Below are 16,715 nucleotides of genomic sequence, written 5' to 3' on the forward strand. Positions count from 1 at the left end.
GACAACTGGGACTGGGCACAAATAGTGTTTGGTTTTACCTCAACACTACTGCATCAGCACTACATACACAGTACTAGTTTGCTAACATCATTTCTATTTGTGTAACCTAGTTACTAAATGGTATCTCATTTATTTTAAATTGTTTGATCTTTCCCATCTAATAGGGGAAAGTAGATGTGTGTCCAGGGCTCCAGCTGGGTTTTGTAGGCAGCATTATAGGATCATGAAAGAATCTTGGGCACTTCTGGGGAGGCTGCACAGTAGATATGACATCAGCACGGTTAGCCTTGAAGAGCAAACAAGAATATTCCAGATGGACAAGGAGGCAAATGAGAGCTTTCCATGTATGGTCCTGATATAATCTGTTGGGACGCTTTTGAAAGCAGAAGGTTTGAAATAGATGTATTTTAAGTGTGTGTGTTGGAACAGTGGGGATTTTCCTTGATGGCATGAGAAACGAGGTCAAGGTCAGAAGTTGTTAGACACAAATGAAATCAACAAATGTATGTATCTATTAACATCTAATTATGACTGCCTGGCAGGTCAGCCTCTAAGACTAAGGGCTTGTTTGAAAGTAAGAATCAGGATTTGCAGTTGGTAGATTTCTTAATGTGCAAAATCATATAGTTAAAAATTAAATTTCATTGAAATATTTCAGTAAATATATGTTAATTAACCTAATAAAATTTCACTAAAATAGAACTGTCTAAGAAAATGGTTTTAGGTGGTCATTGTAGACATGAGAATCTTCCTGATCTGGAACCAGAATATATAGGGTCACCCACCCTTCTTAAAAGATATTTATGGACATACAACAATAAAATTCATATTCAATTTTTCTCTTTAAAGTTTATTTCCAAGTTCACCTTTTGCTTCTTTAACTGCTGTTTCTTAACCTTCCCTGGCATCTCCATAATGGTGATGGCATCTCCTGAAGTTGGTGTTTCCAAGGGCATTTCCCCCTTTATTTGCTTTCTATCTCACTTCTGACGTCCACTTCCACCTGTTCCTCATTCCATACAAAATTCAATTTTAATCAGATATTCATTGTTTTTCCAACTACTCACATGCTTCGGAAGGTGTTGTCTTCCCTACCATATCCAGGGAAGTAAATTCTGAGTATTGTTTCAATCAAGGTAATCCCACTCCTCTTGCCAATAATTCCTTTAGGGAAGGGCATGTAGCATGTATGGTCAAGGAAACACTACTGGAATTCTAGTAGAGGCTTCTGGGAAAGTTTTCCTCACACCCAAGGAAGTAGCACACGAAGTGGCTTTTTCCATTTTCTGGATGGTGCGGCATGTTTATATCACTTCTGGAATTGCTACATCCATCCTGTAACCATGAGAGAAGAGTAGAAGATGAAAAAGAACTTGGGTTCTTGATGACATTGTTGAGTCATTAAATTAACCAATCCTGGGAATTTACCTGACCTTTGAACTTCTGTCATTTGAGACAATAAATTATTCATTCAGTCCTTTTAATCTGAGTTTTTTGTTATTCTCTGTCAAAGGCATTGTGATATGTGGTCCAAATTTATTTGTTAAACCCAAACCTCTCCCTGAATGTCCCTCTTGGATATACAACTGTCTATCGGACATTTCTATTTGTAATCCTAAACTAATCCTAACCTTACCTAGTTCTGAACCCATCACTTCCCCCCTTTTAAACCTATTGTTTCACAAGCACTTCCCATCTTGTGTGATGGCATCATCAAGCTCTCAAGACAGAAACACAAGTGTTCTTTATGACTCTTACCTGTATTTGATGTCCCATATCCAATAACTGGGTCTCTACAAGTTTTATCTCTAAGACTTCCACCCTATAGTCCATCCAGCGCTACATCCTCATCTTGATGATAGTAATATCTTCCCTAATTATTTATCTAGTCTCAGCTTCATCCTATAAAATCCATTTCCAAGTTTATGTAGAGTGATCTATTCGAAACAGAAATCTGGTATGATTGCTCACCTGCTCTGATGTCTCATTACTTAGAGAATAAATCCAAGTTTCTTAACTGAACACTCAGGTTCATGCATGATCTGACCTTTGTCCATGTACTCTTATTCATTCATTTTATCCTCAAATATTTCTTGATTGCTGAGATATGATAATCATTGGGAATATAGGCAGATGTTATTCCCTGCCTTCCCTGACTTTGGGAGCTTACAGTCTAGCGAGGAAGATAGACACTAGGCAAATGATCACCCTCGTGATGAGTGTAATGGGGAAGTACAGTATACTAGCTTCTTCTCTCATCAGTACTTGCCTTGACCATTCCCTGTCTTATTCTCTCATTATTACTGCACTGCTTACAGTTCTTCACATAGACCAGGCTGTTTCTTGCCTCTATGCCTTTGCCCAAGCAGTTATCTCTGCCTGAAATTCTTTCCTCACATTTCTTCACTTGGCTAACTCCTTCTCGTCCTTTGAGATTCAGCTCAGCTTCTTCCGGGAAGCCTTCTTTGAATACCCTAGACTCAATTTGATGCCCTCATCTAAGCTTCCATAGTATGCTTTTTGTTCTTCTTTCTTAATGGTGTATCATGTTGCATTTAGTATCTACTAGTATTATTATTAAATTTATTGTATCTCCTTCTTTGACAAGACTGCAAGCTCTTAGAAGATAAAGACTGAGTTATATTTATTTATTCTCTATCTTATGGCACATGAAATATAGTTAACAAGAGTTTATTAAACATAACAGAAATTTCTAATGAGATTTCAACTTCTCAAGGACTGGGCATGTTTTATAATTTTACTAAGTATACCCTCTTGGGTCATTCACGTTTTTTGTTTTGCATGACTATACTTGTCATACTCATTCCTCATATATTACAAATCTTACTCAATGTTAGCTCCTGGAATGCCCTTTCCTCTAAAGTTGGTGTGTTCCTTTCACCCACCAAAACCCAATATGCTGTAAGAATGCTAATTGGATGCTGCCAAAAGGAATTAATCACTCCTTCTTCTGTGGTGTCTCTGCATTTTTACACACTTCTACTATTGCATTTAGAACACAGTATTATAATTAGCTCTTTACATGCTTAGTTCACAGTATAATTATAGTAGCATGGTAAGGGTTTCAATACAGGTGTAATGAGAGAATTGCAGAGGACCTGACCTGCTTGGAGAATGTCACTTTTGGGAAAATCAAAGCAGGGTGGAGGTTGCCTATTTCAGCCTCTTCATGTTTTGATGGGGAAACCGAGGGCCTGAAAGTCTGAGTCAGTTTCCTCCTCTGTAAAATGTCTAGTTATCTGTGAACTGTGAATCAGAAAATATGAATTATTTTACATATAATGAGAATCAAATTTTATATAATCCCACTCTGTGACTCTCTGGTTTCTGAAGGACAAACATTTTGGTAGAGTCTCAGTGAACTGCAAGGAAAAATAGCTCCCAAAGTTAAATTTAAGTTTCTCTGGGAGGCAAATTCAAAGAAACTTGGTTATTGAAAATACAGTAATGTATTTGCCTTCTATAGATGGTGTCTTTATTAAATACAAAGAGGGCAGGCAATTCAGCTCAGTACAATTTAAAAAACTGTGCATTGTCTGTGTTCTAAAGTGTGTGTGCTGGGATGAATGTGATGAGACTCATTGATTGATCTCCAAAGACTCAGAGGCTCAGAGAGCTTCTGTCATAAACCTAAGGTGGGATTCTGCTGGGGATTTTCACAAGTGTGAAAACATTCTCCCAGTTTATGCCCTATTGATGGCAAGCAATTGAGCTGTCATCTTCCCTAGGAGCATATACAAATGAGAAAATTCTTGGCCAAGAATCAACAAACAAGTAAATAAACTCTGCTGGGAGCTCAATAATACTTGAAACTAATGAAGTTCCCAAGGTAAGGCTGACAAGACACATTTGTGTTTGCTCCATTCCAGGGTGCCATGCCCAGAGAAATCATTGGCGCATTGGAATAGACCTTGGACTTGGAGCCAGAGATGTAGTTCGGAAATCAGCTCTGCCATTCATTGGTTTAGTGACTTTAGGAAAGTCGTTCAACTCCCAGAGTTTTGGTTTCTCCATCTGTAAAGTGGGTATACTGGTTCTAGCTCACAGGGTTCTTGTGAAGATCAAAATAAGTCATGGATGTGAAAGTTGAATAAACTTCAAGCTTAATATGGTAATCACAATAAACAGTGTATCTAGGAGATGAGAAAGAAGGAAAGTAACACTGTTAAATCCAAATGCTGTGTCTGATTTCTGTGTCAATGAGGAAGATAGTTTTGCTTTCCTATTTCTTTGTGAAACTAAAACATCTATATTAATGTATATTTGAACACAAACTTTAGCGGACTATGTAGGAATGATATAGGAATATACATGGTTATATATAGCAAGGAAGAAGCAGAAAATAACTTTTAAAAAATAAATTTTAAGTAAAATATAGGGAAATAGCCACCTATATGCTAAGTAATGTGTTATCACTCAATTTTTATTATTTTAAGAACACTTTTTCATGTACATGCTCTAGTGGAACTGAAGGATCATATGAACCTTGATGTCTGAGACTATATTGCAGTTTAACTGAAATTGTTTTATTAACATGGAAGGACACGTCAGAAAACCAAGGAAAACTATATTTTAGTAGTAGGTATTTTAATTTTTTGTATAAAAGTCTATCAGTAGGATATACTCTTTAAAAATAATAAGCATCAGGAATTTGATTCTATTCCAAGTTAGAAGTGGTAATATAAAGTTAAAAACTAACACTAGCTACGATTCTGTTTAGTAATGAGGAAAGAACTTTAGGCTGGCTTTTAAAGATTAATTTGTTAATTAGGTGAACATCTGGGTTTTGGTTCATCACTTCCCTTGGAAACCTTGATTAATTTATGAAACTTTCATCCTCATTTACTAAAAAAGCAGTGAGTCATCCGGTGTTACACACCAATGACAGCAAAAGTTAATTGGATTCTAGATCCTTTCACATTTCTGCTTTCAGCAATTCCTTGCCACTTTGAGTGGAACCATGCGCTAAGGGAGTCCGTGTATTTTTGTGTGTGAGAGAGAGATAGAGAAATGAGAGGAATTACAAGTAATTGAAAAGTGAGTTTGAAAAAATGAGAATATATGTTTGTATTTTCCTTGGTTTGTGGCGAGAAACTCTGGAGGTATACACAAAATAGCCAAACCAAACCCCAAAACTAACAAACACAGTTACCTCAGTGCATGGTTTTGTTTTGTTTTTTTCTAAATAGAGTTTTGATTTGTGAATCGTGTGAATGTACTATTATCTTTTCAGAAAGGGCTGTTGAAGATTGTCTGTGGATTAAAGTGTTTCAGAATTGGGTTTAGGAAGGGGAAGACAGAGACATAGCTGCAGTTCATTGTAGTTAGTGTCTGGCCTCCAAATAAGAGATGCATCAGCAAAGAGAACACCCCCAAGGAAGGAGCGGGGGCACAAGACTGAGAAAGAAAGGGAGAGATGGAGGGAGCTGCGGTGGATGGCTGACTTACTTTCTTCTGGCCCTGCAATAGGATTGCAACCTTTTTTTTGGCTCTGCTACTTACAAATTGCATTCAGCTTAGAAATCCCTCTTTAGATATATACCTGTATATGGCACATGATCTTGGTTGTGGGAAACAATACTCACAGATGAAGGGGACCTCATCACACTGGTTCTTAATCTCTTACTGCTTTTGCTTTGCCTCTCGTTGTTCCTTCATCCTGTTTTCCTTATCAACTTTACTTTTTGGGCAGATTTTATCTTGTGATTTTATGCATTTATATGAGCTACCATGAATCTTTTCTGGAAATGGAAGGAGCATGAATGAATATGTACATAACTAATCTGGGGGAAATGCTAACAGAGGAGTAAGAATACAAGTGATTTTAATTGTTTTATGGTGAGTCTTCTGCATTTCCAAGTATACATATATTTTTACAAGGGGCATGAATTTCTTTTCTAATCAGATATAGTAGTTTTTTTTGTTTTTTTTTTTGTTTTTTTGTTTTTTGTTTTTTTACTAAATGTAGACAATAGTTGTGGTAGACCTGATGGACTTTTCCAACAGAACAATATATAAGGGTAGTAGAGAGAGAGGACCAGAAAGGAGTCGTGGGACTAAAGTCTTAATTTTCTTTTCAGCATGTGCTTCTGTGAAAATGCAGGAGGGGCAATGTACCCACAGTGGCTTGCTTAAAACTTTTAAAAAACAAATTCTATTTTTAGGACTTCTTTTCTTCTATTTAAAATGATAGGCCATTAGAGAGCAAGATGTTTATTTTTATAATTCCCTATAATCTAGACTTGATTGCACATTGGGAAGTAAGGATTAAAAAAACCAATATCTACAATTCAATTTTTGTGTAATATTTTTACTCTATAAGACAAAGAATTAAGACCACATAAAAGCAAAAACAGAATAATTTATTTGAATCCATCTTTCCTTGAAAAAAATAAAAATAAGACTTTAATAGTCATTTCCTTAAGTGTGTACAAATCTTCTCAAAAATACTACTGGTGATTGAAAAAAAAGAGAAAGCATAGTTTTGTTTTTGTGACAACCATCCTTATTACTTTGTTGTACAAATAACAAGACAGAAATTTGGAAATAAAATTGAAACATAAATTTAGGATTCCTAACACTAATAAAAATTTAATAAAACAAAGTCTGCTGAAAAATCTAACAATGTAAAGTTTCCACATTTGTAGGTGAGACAGGATAGTCTCAGTGTTGATGACAGTGGAAGTATAGAGTGGAACTAATTGAGCTTTGCAGAGATATTTCGTACAAAACGAAAGAGGAAACCCCTGTCATTTTCATTCTCCTCATCGGCATGAGAAAGACTGCCCACTGAGGAATATTTCCCCAACATGTTTTTCTGTTGCACAAGACAATGTGTATATGCTGAAAAACCTGCAGTTCAATTTGCATAAATGCCTCTATTCTGCATGTAAAGGAGTAATGAGTAAGATGTGTTGGTCTTGGTTTCTTCACTGATTCCAGATTAATATACTTTTCCACTGTTTTTCCTTAAAATATTTCTTCAGAATTTCACTCTAATGTGCTGTTTAGCCCATGAGAGTTCACCTAGTGAAGAGATATACAAAATATGTAAACAGTTCTATAGATTTTTCAGGTCTGCAGGTAAAAGAACCTTAAATTCTTTTATTCCTTTCCAAGGCTACAAGTTAGATCAATATTTTGAGCTAGCTCAAGAAAATTACATTTATCAACAAATAAATATAAGAGAAGGCAATTACTAAATTTTGTAGGTAATTTACTTTTGAAACTAAAGGTTTACTTAACTTGAATGTCCTGTTTTCAATATACTAACATTAGTCTTGGGTTCAATATAAACCCTACCAAGAGCATTTAATGAGGTCAATAGACAATATTGAAATACATCCAGCCGTAAGTTCAATAAATAAATAATTGGGCTGAGTACTAGAATATGAACACAAACCGGTTTACCAATTTGTTAAACAGCAGTCCAATTAGTTAATAGACACATGAAGTGAAGAAAATAACATTGTTAGAACAGTCTAAGAGCCAAAGAATAAAATTGTTTGGCTATCTTTCCTGTTCAGAAGTGACTGCCAAATAAAAGAAAGCAGTGAAGTTAAGATTCTTTCCCCAGAGCTGGCACATTCACATTGGGAATAAGAGATGGGAGAGTTTCACCAACCACCTATAATAATGCATTTCTCATGAAGTTGATCTTTGAATTTAATTGGACCTAGAGGAGAATAAACCGTAGGTAATCAGGAAAGAAAAATGCTCTCTGCATCTATAGGTGGCATTTATGCTACTGAGAATTATTTATTTTACTAAGAATCACTCATCTTTAGTTAAAATAAGTAAACAGTAGCCCACTAAACTATGAAATCTTTAAAAAATTGTCTTATTTAATGTCTTGCTCTAGCACATAGTAAACGTCCTGGAAATGTTTGTGAATTGATTATAAGTAAAATAAGTACAAACTAGTTTCTGATAAGGAAAAAGGAAGCATTTCGTTTATTTATTTAAAAAATTAGAGTAAGTAACACAAATCTGAATTCGAATAAAATAACACTTTAAAAAATATTGGCTCCCCATTTAGATAAAGTTAGAAGACAGAGTAGGAAAATTTTAAGAAGGATATTACGGATAAGGGAGACAGTTATGGAGAAAGAGAAGAAAAGAGAAGGGTAGACTCAGAAAAGGAGGGATTCAAAGGATGAAGGTAAAGGAAGAGAGAGCCACTGGAAGACAAAGACGTACGCAGATAAACTAACAAACACACAAAAAAAGACTGAGAAGACAAGAAGAAGGTGAGATGAGAGAGTCTGTGGGAGGTGGAGATGTCACTCAGATTGGGCTGGTAGCATGAACTGGGGTCTTGAGGGTGACTGCCTTTTGGAGGAGCATGTCCTAGTAGCAGTTTTGAATACCTTTTGAATAGCAGTTTTGAATGCCTGAAAAAGAACATTTCTGCTTTGTTTTCAGTTCTCAAATCTTATTTATGAAATAAACTTTTATGTTCTTAAGAAAGTCAAAAGAATTTGCTAGTGTCTAAAAGTCATCTAATTTCAAAGGGTGTTTTTTTTTTTGAGAATCAGTTTTTTTGACATGGAAAACAACCCAATCACTATTTTGTGTTCTGAAATTGTAGCTGCCATGTTCACAATTTTGACTTCAAATTTATTTCGTTCTTGAGAACCTTAAAAGATAAACCCCAAGTTGTCATTTGGTTTGTTTACATTCTAATGTGAAAAACTGATGGTTAGAAGAAAGGATATATAGAAAAACAAATGAATTTAAATAGGATACAAATTTTAATTAGATTAAATCTTAGAAAGGAGACATAATCTCAAAATTCTTTCAATGCCTTATATTTAACAGCAAACAAACTTCCCCTAGTTTTCTATTATAGACAGTAAAGAGAATTAGGTATCATTTTAGAGAGTTTTTATTCTTAAAATATCATATAATAATATCCTACTCTTGTGTCCTACTAGATTAATAATGCAATACTTTACAACATTTTTTTCAAACTAGAAGTTTCTAGCTCCATCAGAGTCTGTTCCTTATTCATGTGACTCTAGGTAAATTTTCTCTGATGAGGTTCTCTGAAGTATGTTGTCACTTATTTAGACCTTAAATGATGCACAGTCCCCCCAGGACTAGGTTTCCTCCCCATAAGATAATTTCCCATGGATTTGTTCACTCCTAGCTGCTATTTTTGGTATTTACCCAGAAGTGTGCATGAATTACTTTGCTGGAACTGTTTCTTTTGCCAGAGGGGAAGTTTCTGTATGTGGTTATTGATGTTCTTTTCAAAGTCAATAAATGACAAAGAAATGATGGAAGATGATCTGTGGCAGTTATGCCTGCAGGCAGCTACAGCCCACAAAAAAGAGTTCATCTTATTATTTCAAAAGGTTGTAGGCTTTATTTCTCCATGGCAGGGAGGAAAGAGAAACTTCTTAGTGACAGCCTTGAGCTTAACTGGATAAATAGGTTCCCAGCTTTGTCCTCAGCACAGGTTTTGTCCTCTATGGGTGAGAGGCCAGTCCTCAATGGGGTTCCACTCACTTGGGAATAGGCTACTTTGAATAAGAGGATGGGCATTGGTGCTGACTGTGCTGTGGATCCTCTGTAGGCTTTTATTTTACTGGTCCTATTTTTAGTGACAAATCATCATGGCTCTAAAACTACCATAGCCATTGGAAAATCATTAAGTAATCATTAAGATGGCTACAGAATTGGCATGAATATTCCTTTCATACCCAGATGTGGATTCCTTGGGGAAATATTGTGAGAAAGAAATGTACACAAGAAAAAGTTGATTCTAGAGTTTTGTATCTAGTCCACTGGCCCAAGTGCATGGCCCTAGAAGATACTTGTGTGCTTGCCTGTTTTGTTTCTCAAAATTATGTTCAGGTGGGGAAGTATGCTTAAATGTACAGATGCTGTAATTTCTTGTTTTGGTATTTTTCTTCTGTGCCTTTTAATCAATTCTGGGGAAAGCAAAAGCTAAATGCTTAGCCTCTCCATAGCACCATCAAATGCAGATTCATACTTACTCTGGCTGGTCTTGCTGCTGGGCAGGGATGTGCTGAATAACTTCATATATTGTACTGTGCAAATCTTGTCCCGATATACCATCAGAGACTGGAACAGATCTGCTTGGGATCTAGAAAATGTGGCACATTAAAAATAAAATATCTCAATACTAGTAAATAGTTTTTCCACTATGCTGCATAGTTGAAAACAACTGGCAGTAGTGATGATCAGAGAATTAGAACTATTTATCTTCCCTAGAAGGCTGACATCCTCCTTGCTACACTTTACTGCACTTACCCTATGGCAGTTTATGCAGCAGCATAGCTATAAGGTCAGAAGAAGGATAGCTTGACAAAGCTATGGCTTTTTTCTTCATTTAAGAAGAAAGGTGGCAGTGCTGGAAAGGAAATATTATAGAAAGAAAAGAAATAGCAAAAGAGAAGATGTCAGGACATCTTAGAATCAGCACATATTATTATCTTTTCTATACCGCAGTTACCTTTTTGACACTATTTGCCAATTATGTGCACAAGGGTGGCTTAAAAGCAAGAACAATATACAGCCCAATTGAGGTTCTCCCAGTAAAACTCCAAAATTGAGTAGTGATTAATCACATGGTAAGACTTAAAATTTCTTATATAAATCTCACTCCTTTCCAGTGAATTCCTAGGAATAAAAAGTGTGTATTATTTTACATAAAAAAAACTGAAACTCCTTATTCAAAAATTCAATTATAAATTTTAGCTGTTCAGTTTCCTGCTTTCCAATTCGAAGCCACACCTCAGAGTGGTGCTTTCTGCCATCGTGAGAAGCTGTTTGAAATAACTGATCCATCAAATATTTGTTTTTGTCTTTCGGTTGTGGAAGTGAAGGTGAGCCAATCCTGCCTGAGATTGAATAGGGTATTGCAAAGCCTTTGCAGGGCAGTTCTTCCCTTCATCTGTGACTGTTACCGACTCACCCTTAGGGAGGATGAAATCCAATCAGTCCCTCTCCATTACTCACATGACATTTCTCAAATAAAGTCTGTGGTCAGGAGGCTTACTGGATGAACCTTATACATTGACAGAATCCTCTGAACAAGAGAAGTCACCATTCCCTAATGGCAAATAGTCCTTTTAACAAACGGAAATGAGAATGACTGGAAGCAAGTAATCTGTTTTTATGGTGCCCTTCCTTAAATGGACTCTCATAGCAGAATAAGGAAGCAGAGGAAAATTTGGTTCTATACAAATCTGTAAAAGTGTTAATAATCTGATTTGCTCAGAGAAACATTCTGCATGTCTTAAGCAAAACTGATTGCTTTAAAAAACTTTTTTTTTTTCCCCCCGGACTGAAATGACTTCAACTCCTTGCCATCTCATGCACCTTTAGGGCAATAATAAAGATGTATACTTATATACTTTGGGCCTATATGGTAACTTCCTTCTGAAGCATGAGGTATCTTTAAGAGTGTGATCAACTGTCTTTCAAGGTTGTCAAAAGATATGAGGGGGCAATAAAGGGAAAACTGAGGAACAGAGATAGTTCAGTAAAGTGATGGGTTACAGTCACCCAAGTGATGCAGAATGACTTAAATCAGGGTCTCCTGATCCTCTGTTTATTCAGTATTTATTTATTTGAGACAGGGTCTCACTCTGTTGTCCAGGCTAGAGTGTGGTAGTGTGATCACAGCTCACTGTAGCCTCGAACTCCTGGGCTCAGTGATCCTCCTGCTTTGGTCTCCCGAGAAGCTGGGACCAGAGGCATGTGCAACCATGCTTGGCTAATTTTAAAGTATTTGTTGGGATGGGGTCTCTGCCCAGGCCAATGTCAAACTCCTGGGCTCAAGTGATCCTTCCATCTCGGCCTCCCAAAGCCCTAGGATTACAGATGTGAGCCACCGTGCCCAGCCTATTTATTCAGTTCTCCTGACTTTCAACCTAGTTAGTTCTCTCTTCACTGAGATTACCAGGTAAAGACTATTTATGAATTAGCATAACTTCCTTATTTGTGTTAGCTTTACTTATAAAGGTGAAGTAAGATGCTTTAGCTCCCCAAATCTGGCAATGCCATTCATTATGGAGTAAGTCAACACTGCTTAATGCAGTAATGGGTAACGCAGCCATTTGACCACACTGCCCAGTGCTTAAACGAATGCTGCTTACACCTCTGGTGAAGCAGAATTCTACTTCTTGGTTAATCAGCCACTAGGAAAACCAACCCGGGAAACACCAGAAGCATCTGGAAAAGCAACAAATTCATATATTCCGAAGTCATCCAGAGCATCTTCATGGCCTGAAATGTAAAACAAATACTACTTACAAACCAAATGCCTTAATTTGCTGTTGTTTTTTTAAAACTTTGTAAAACTTATCTTTATTGTCTGCTTTAAATGGTATAGGTACAAAATGAATTTAACATTTCCTAATCCCTATAGTTGTATTGCCATTAAGCAGTGTTGGAAATCACTCTTTCTGAAGCTGAGAATCGAAACTGAATTGGAACAATTGTTCTTAAGGCCAGATGTGAGAATAGCCTGTTGTATCTTTAAATACACATAGGTGGGCAAGCTTGGCCTTTGTAACTCTCAGTTACCAGAGACTCATGGTCACCAGGGCTTTAGCCTGAAGGTCACAGCAGCTCTTGATCCACCCATAGTATCTACTGCACCCCATTAGATCTAACAGAGACCATCAGAACTAAACAGAGCAAATAACTAACTGAAGCTTCCCATACATAAAAGGCAAAATACATTACAATATCAATCCACATAAACTATCGTCTACAGAATGATGGGGGTAGAGGTGGTTAGGAGGAACGAGACAGCCTCTGGGGCCCTTGCCAGCTCTGACATTCTGTCATTTATAAGTCAGGAAGGGCTAGAAAAGAGGAAGAAGGCCCACATTTATTACACATCCAGGCATCATATCAGGCACTCCACCTCATTTTATTTAATTCTCATAGCAACTTTAAGGGGGAAGTTTTTATCCCTATTATTTAGAAGAGGAAGTTGTGGTCAAGAAAAATAATTTTCCTAAGGTGATATGAGGGGAAAGTGGCACATATAAAACTGCAAATCGGCTCCCTGTGACTCTGTGGCCTGAGCAAAAACTCCATTGTTAACTTATAATAACTCAGTACAGTCAATATTGATGGTAATGAGGGTTACAATGGGGACAAAGAAGCAACCCTGGCCCCTGCCAAACCTTCTTTTCCTCTTCCCTTTGGGATGGAGCTGCCAGCATGAAACCTACCTTAGGAATGAACAAAGTGATAGAACGCTTTGGCATTTTCAAAATAATGATAATAGAATCAATGAAGTAGCAGAACTAACTTCATTGATCCTACTGACTGTGGGCAAGTGACTTAATCCCCTTCATGAGTAGTTCTCTTGACTATAAAATGGAGTTAAGAGTGCCTTCCAGGCTGATAATACAGACTTGTGTGACTTATATAAAACCAAAACAGAAGACAGCACTTTGTAAAGTGAAGGCACTAACTCAAAGGTAAGAGACTGTTATGTTAATTTTAGCTCATATTAATTATATTACATTAATAATATATAATAATATTAACACAACTAATTAACATACATTAAAACTGATAATAGCCCTTTTCAGCCTGGCCATTACCTGAAAATGTTTGAGCTTTCCTGTATTCTGTTTCTGGCCTGAAAAGACAAAATAGGTATTTTTGTCAGGGATAATAATTGAGGAAAAAGCATCTAAGGAAAGAACTATTTTCATAGAAACAGATGCATTACCTGCCTTCTAGTTTCTGTTTTATAACTAAAATCAAGAGAGAAGAAAAATGGTAAGATTCCTTTTAGTACACATATACAGCTTCAATTTTTTTTTTTTTTTTTGTAATTTTAACCTACCTTTGTAGGGTTGATATTTTTTCCATAGGAAGAGAAGACACATGGATATAATCAAAAATAGTGATATTCCAGTTATACTTGCTAAAGGTGACAATGATTTTCCTTTTTGTGCAAGCTTCTCCAGTCCTAAATAAAAAGATAAATATATTTTTAGCAATAAATTGCTACAGTTTATAACTTGACTTTTTAAATGCCTTATTTTAAATGAGACGCTATTTTAAAAAACCATATAAACATGTATATTAGAGACACAGAGAGAGAGAGACCAGATGGAAGGAATATACTTATTTTACAACACACACTAAACTCCTTAGGGATACCTGTGATTGGAAATGTGGTGCACTGCCCAAGTTAAAGCTGATTGTGTTGTATTAGATGTAGCAAATATCTCATGTCGTACTTCTCAGTTATGTTTGCCACCTTAACTTAGATCTGTTTCATCTCATCATCTCTACAACCCTAAATGCTAAGTTGTTCTCTCATTTTCCTTCCATTTTGCTTTTTTAGCATAATTCAAGTATGTGAATTTTCTAGGGAGATGGCATGTGAATAAAGGTGTGAGAGGGGAGGTGTTCATTTCAAACACACTTTAGTAATTTTTGGCCAATAAAGAAATGTCTCTTACCATAAATGATGAAAAAAATTAAAAAGAAAAAAAAGAAACATCAATTCTTAAAATAGGATGTATGTGATTTTTAAAAAAATATTTAAAGTCCCACCTTTTGACTAGAATTCACTTTGTTTCATAAGTCATTCCCTTTATTAATATCACTATATAAAATATGGTGCTAATAGCATCTGCTGGGTGCTTACAATATGTCAGGCTCTGTTCTAAGGGTGGATGATACATATTAACTCACTGAATCTTTATAACAATCCTATAAAGGAGAGATTATTTTATCATCCCTTCCAATAGATGAGGAAGCTGAGTCTTGCCCAAAGTCAATTGGGTTATAAGTGGTAGAGTCCAGAAGTTACCCCAGACTCTTAACACTAAATGATGCCTCCCTTTAATATAATTTCAACACAACTTATTAACTGTGGCTATGTTAACACCAGCTTCAGGCTATAATATGTTTAGTTAATCTATCTATCTATATATATATAATCTATATATATAGTTAATCTATATAACAAGAAGTAGTTTTAACCGCCAACAAATGAAAGTAACAGATGTCTTCCATATTAGCATGTGACTCAGATATGGGTGTGGAAATAAATCATGGCAGTTGCCTGTCTCTGTCTAGATTAATATGGCAGTGAAAGTCATGTGATGCCCTTTCTTTGGAGAACAGCCTGGAAAATCTGGGTGTGGTGAAGACCATGGTGGCTACACAGCTCTGCAATAAATATCCAGCCTGCACTGTGTCATCTTTCACCATAAAATCTCTGCTGAGATCTCCAACAGCCAAAATAAGGGGGGAAGCCTTAATCTTTTCTTTCTCTCAGTATAAACCTACATTAACTCTCTTGGCTTTTCCACCTAGAATACTTCCATTTCTTAATTTTACAGGAATCTTTTAATAATGTAGTATAGATCATATGTGCAAAAATCTAGTAAACACATCATGGAAATCGGTTATCTCTTCTAATTTCCCCATACAACACCATTCCCATATTCCCCTTAAGTCCTAAAAGAGTTTGACAAGGTTGTTTTTCATTATCAAAAATCTTCACAATTTCTGATGGGGAGTTTATAAATTTCTGACATGCATTCAGAGAATTGCATTCTTAAAATGGTCTTCTATGGGATTATAATAGCTGTGTCCTGCTTATTGCCTCTAAACAGATTTTAAATTAAACTCTTTCAAACCTTAGCTAGAAGAAATAAATGAAAGGCAGCTTCAAATGAACTAGAATAGCAATTTATTGATCCTAGATATAGACTAGGACATCATGAAGCTTATTAGATTACTTTTGCCTCATAATAAGTTGTAGAATAATTTATATTCTCCCACTGTTAGGTTGACCTTTAGATTGGAACCACTTTGCACTTGGGTAGTCTCTTTGTGAGATCTTAGTCTTTTCTCAGATATTATTCTCTTGTGGGATTGTTCTCTCTAAAGAGCTGTGTAACTTTGGGTGAGCCCCTTGACTCTCAGGGTTTTGATTTTCACATTAGTGTAATGAAGAGGCAAGAGTGACTGGCATTTAAGTTTTCTTCTTGCTCTGATACTCTATGACTTGGAGGAGCCAGAGAAGTTTACATAAAGTTATGTAAATAGGACTCTATATCCGTGGCGTGCTAGTAACAAAGTCTTCAAAAAATTGCACATATATATGTTATTTTAACATGACATATAAACACACACAATAGACTTTTAACTTTAATTTCCATTATTTTCCCCTCATTTCCTGAAGTGTAGGCAATGTAATTACAGAGCAACATTTTTCTGAGTTTTAAAACATAGTAATTTCATTATCATTAAGTCCAAAATATTTTTTAATTTTCACTGCAATTTCCTATTTGACTTATGGGTTATTTAGAAGTCTGTTGCTTAATTTTCTTAAGTTTGAGAATTTTCTAGTGTTGTTTCTATTATCGATTTTTAGTTTAATTTCATTCTTGTTAGAGGGCAATCTTTTGAAGTTTGTTAATTTTTTTAAATGACTATACAAATAGTCATATGAAGAGGGTGTATTCTGCAGTTGTTGCATGTAGTATTTATATTATTTCAACTAGGTGAGGCAGGTTTTCTCTATTCCTACTGAGTTTTTGTCTGTTTCATTAGTTACTGAAATAAATATGTTAAAATCTCTCACTTTGTGATTTTTTGGGTCAATTTTTGCTATTTATTAGGTATACTTCCTAATGCTTCTTGTCTTAAAGAATTTATCTAATTCATCT

The 16,715-nt window shown here is 35.8% G+C and overlaps 1 protein-coding gene across 12 annotated transcripts in view; it reads right to left on the reverse strand.

Annotated features, from left to right (window-relative positions):
• Positions 1-829: 829 nt before the first annotated feature.
• Positions 830-16,715, reverse strand: part of HEPACAM2 (HEPACAM family member 2) — a 48,116-nt gene continuing 32,230 nt past the window's right edge. For 2 of the 12 annotated variants that reach the window (XM_009203410.4, XM_009203415.4), the window contains 6 exons: positions 13,868-13,993; positions 13,755-13,775; positions 13,620-13,657; positions 12,209-12,282; positions 10,026-10,135; positions 6,363-7,047 (listed from right to left, as the gene is read on the reverse strand). In XM_009203410.4, the coding sequence (XP_009201674.2) occupies positions 7,004-7,047; positions 10,026-10,135; positions 12,209-12,282; positions 13,620-13,657; positions 13,755-13,775; positions 13,868-13,993 (413 nt within the window). In that variant the 3' untranslated portion in view covers positions 6,363-7,003. The other 10 variants (XM_017956956.3, XM_009203408.4, XR_001901008.3 and 7 more) reach the window with 9 other exon arrangements.

Source organism: Papio anubis, chromosome 4, assembly GCF_008728515.1.
Source record: "Papio anubis isolate 15944 chromosome 4, Panubis1.0, whole genome shotgun sequence".
NCBI classification, from domain to species: domain Eukaryota; kingdom Metazoa; phylum Chordata; class Mammalia; order Primates; family Cercopithecidae; genus Papio; species Papio anubis.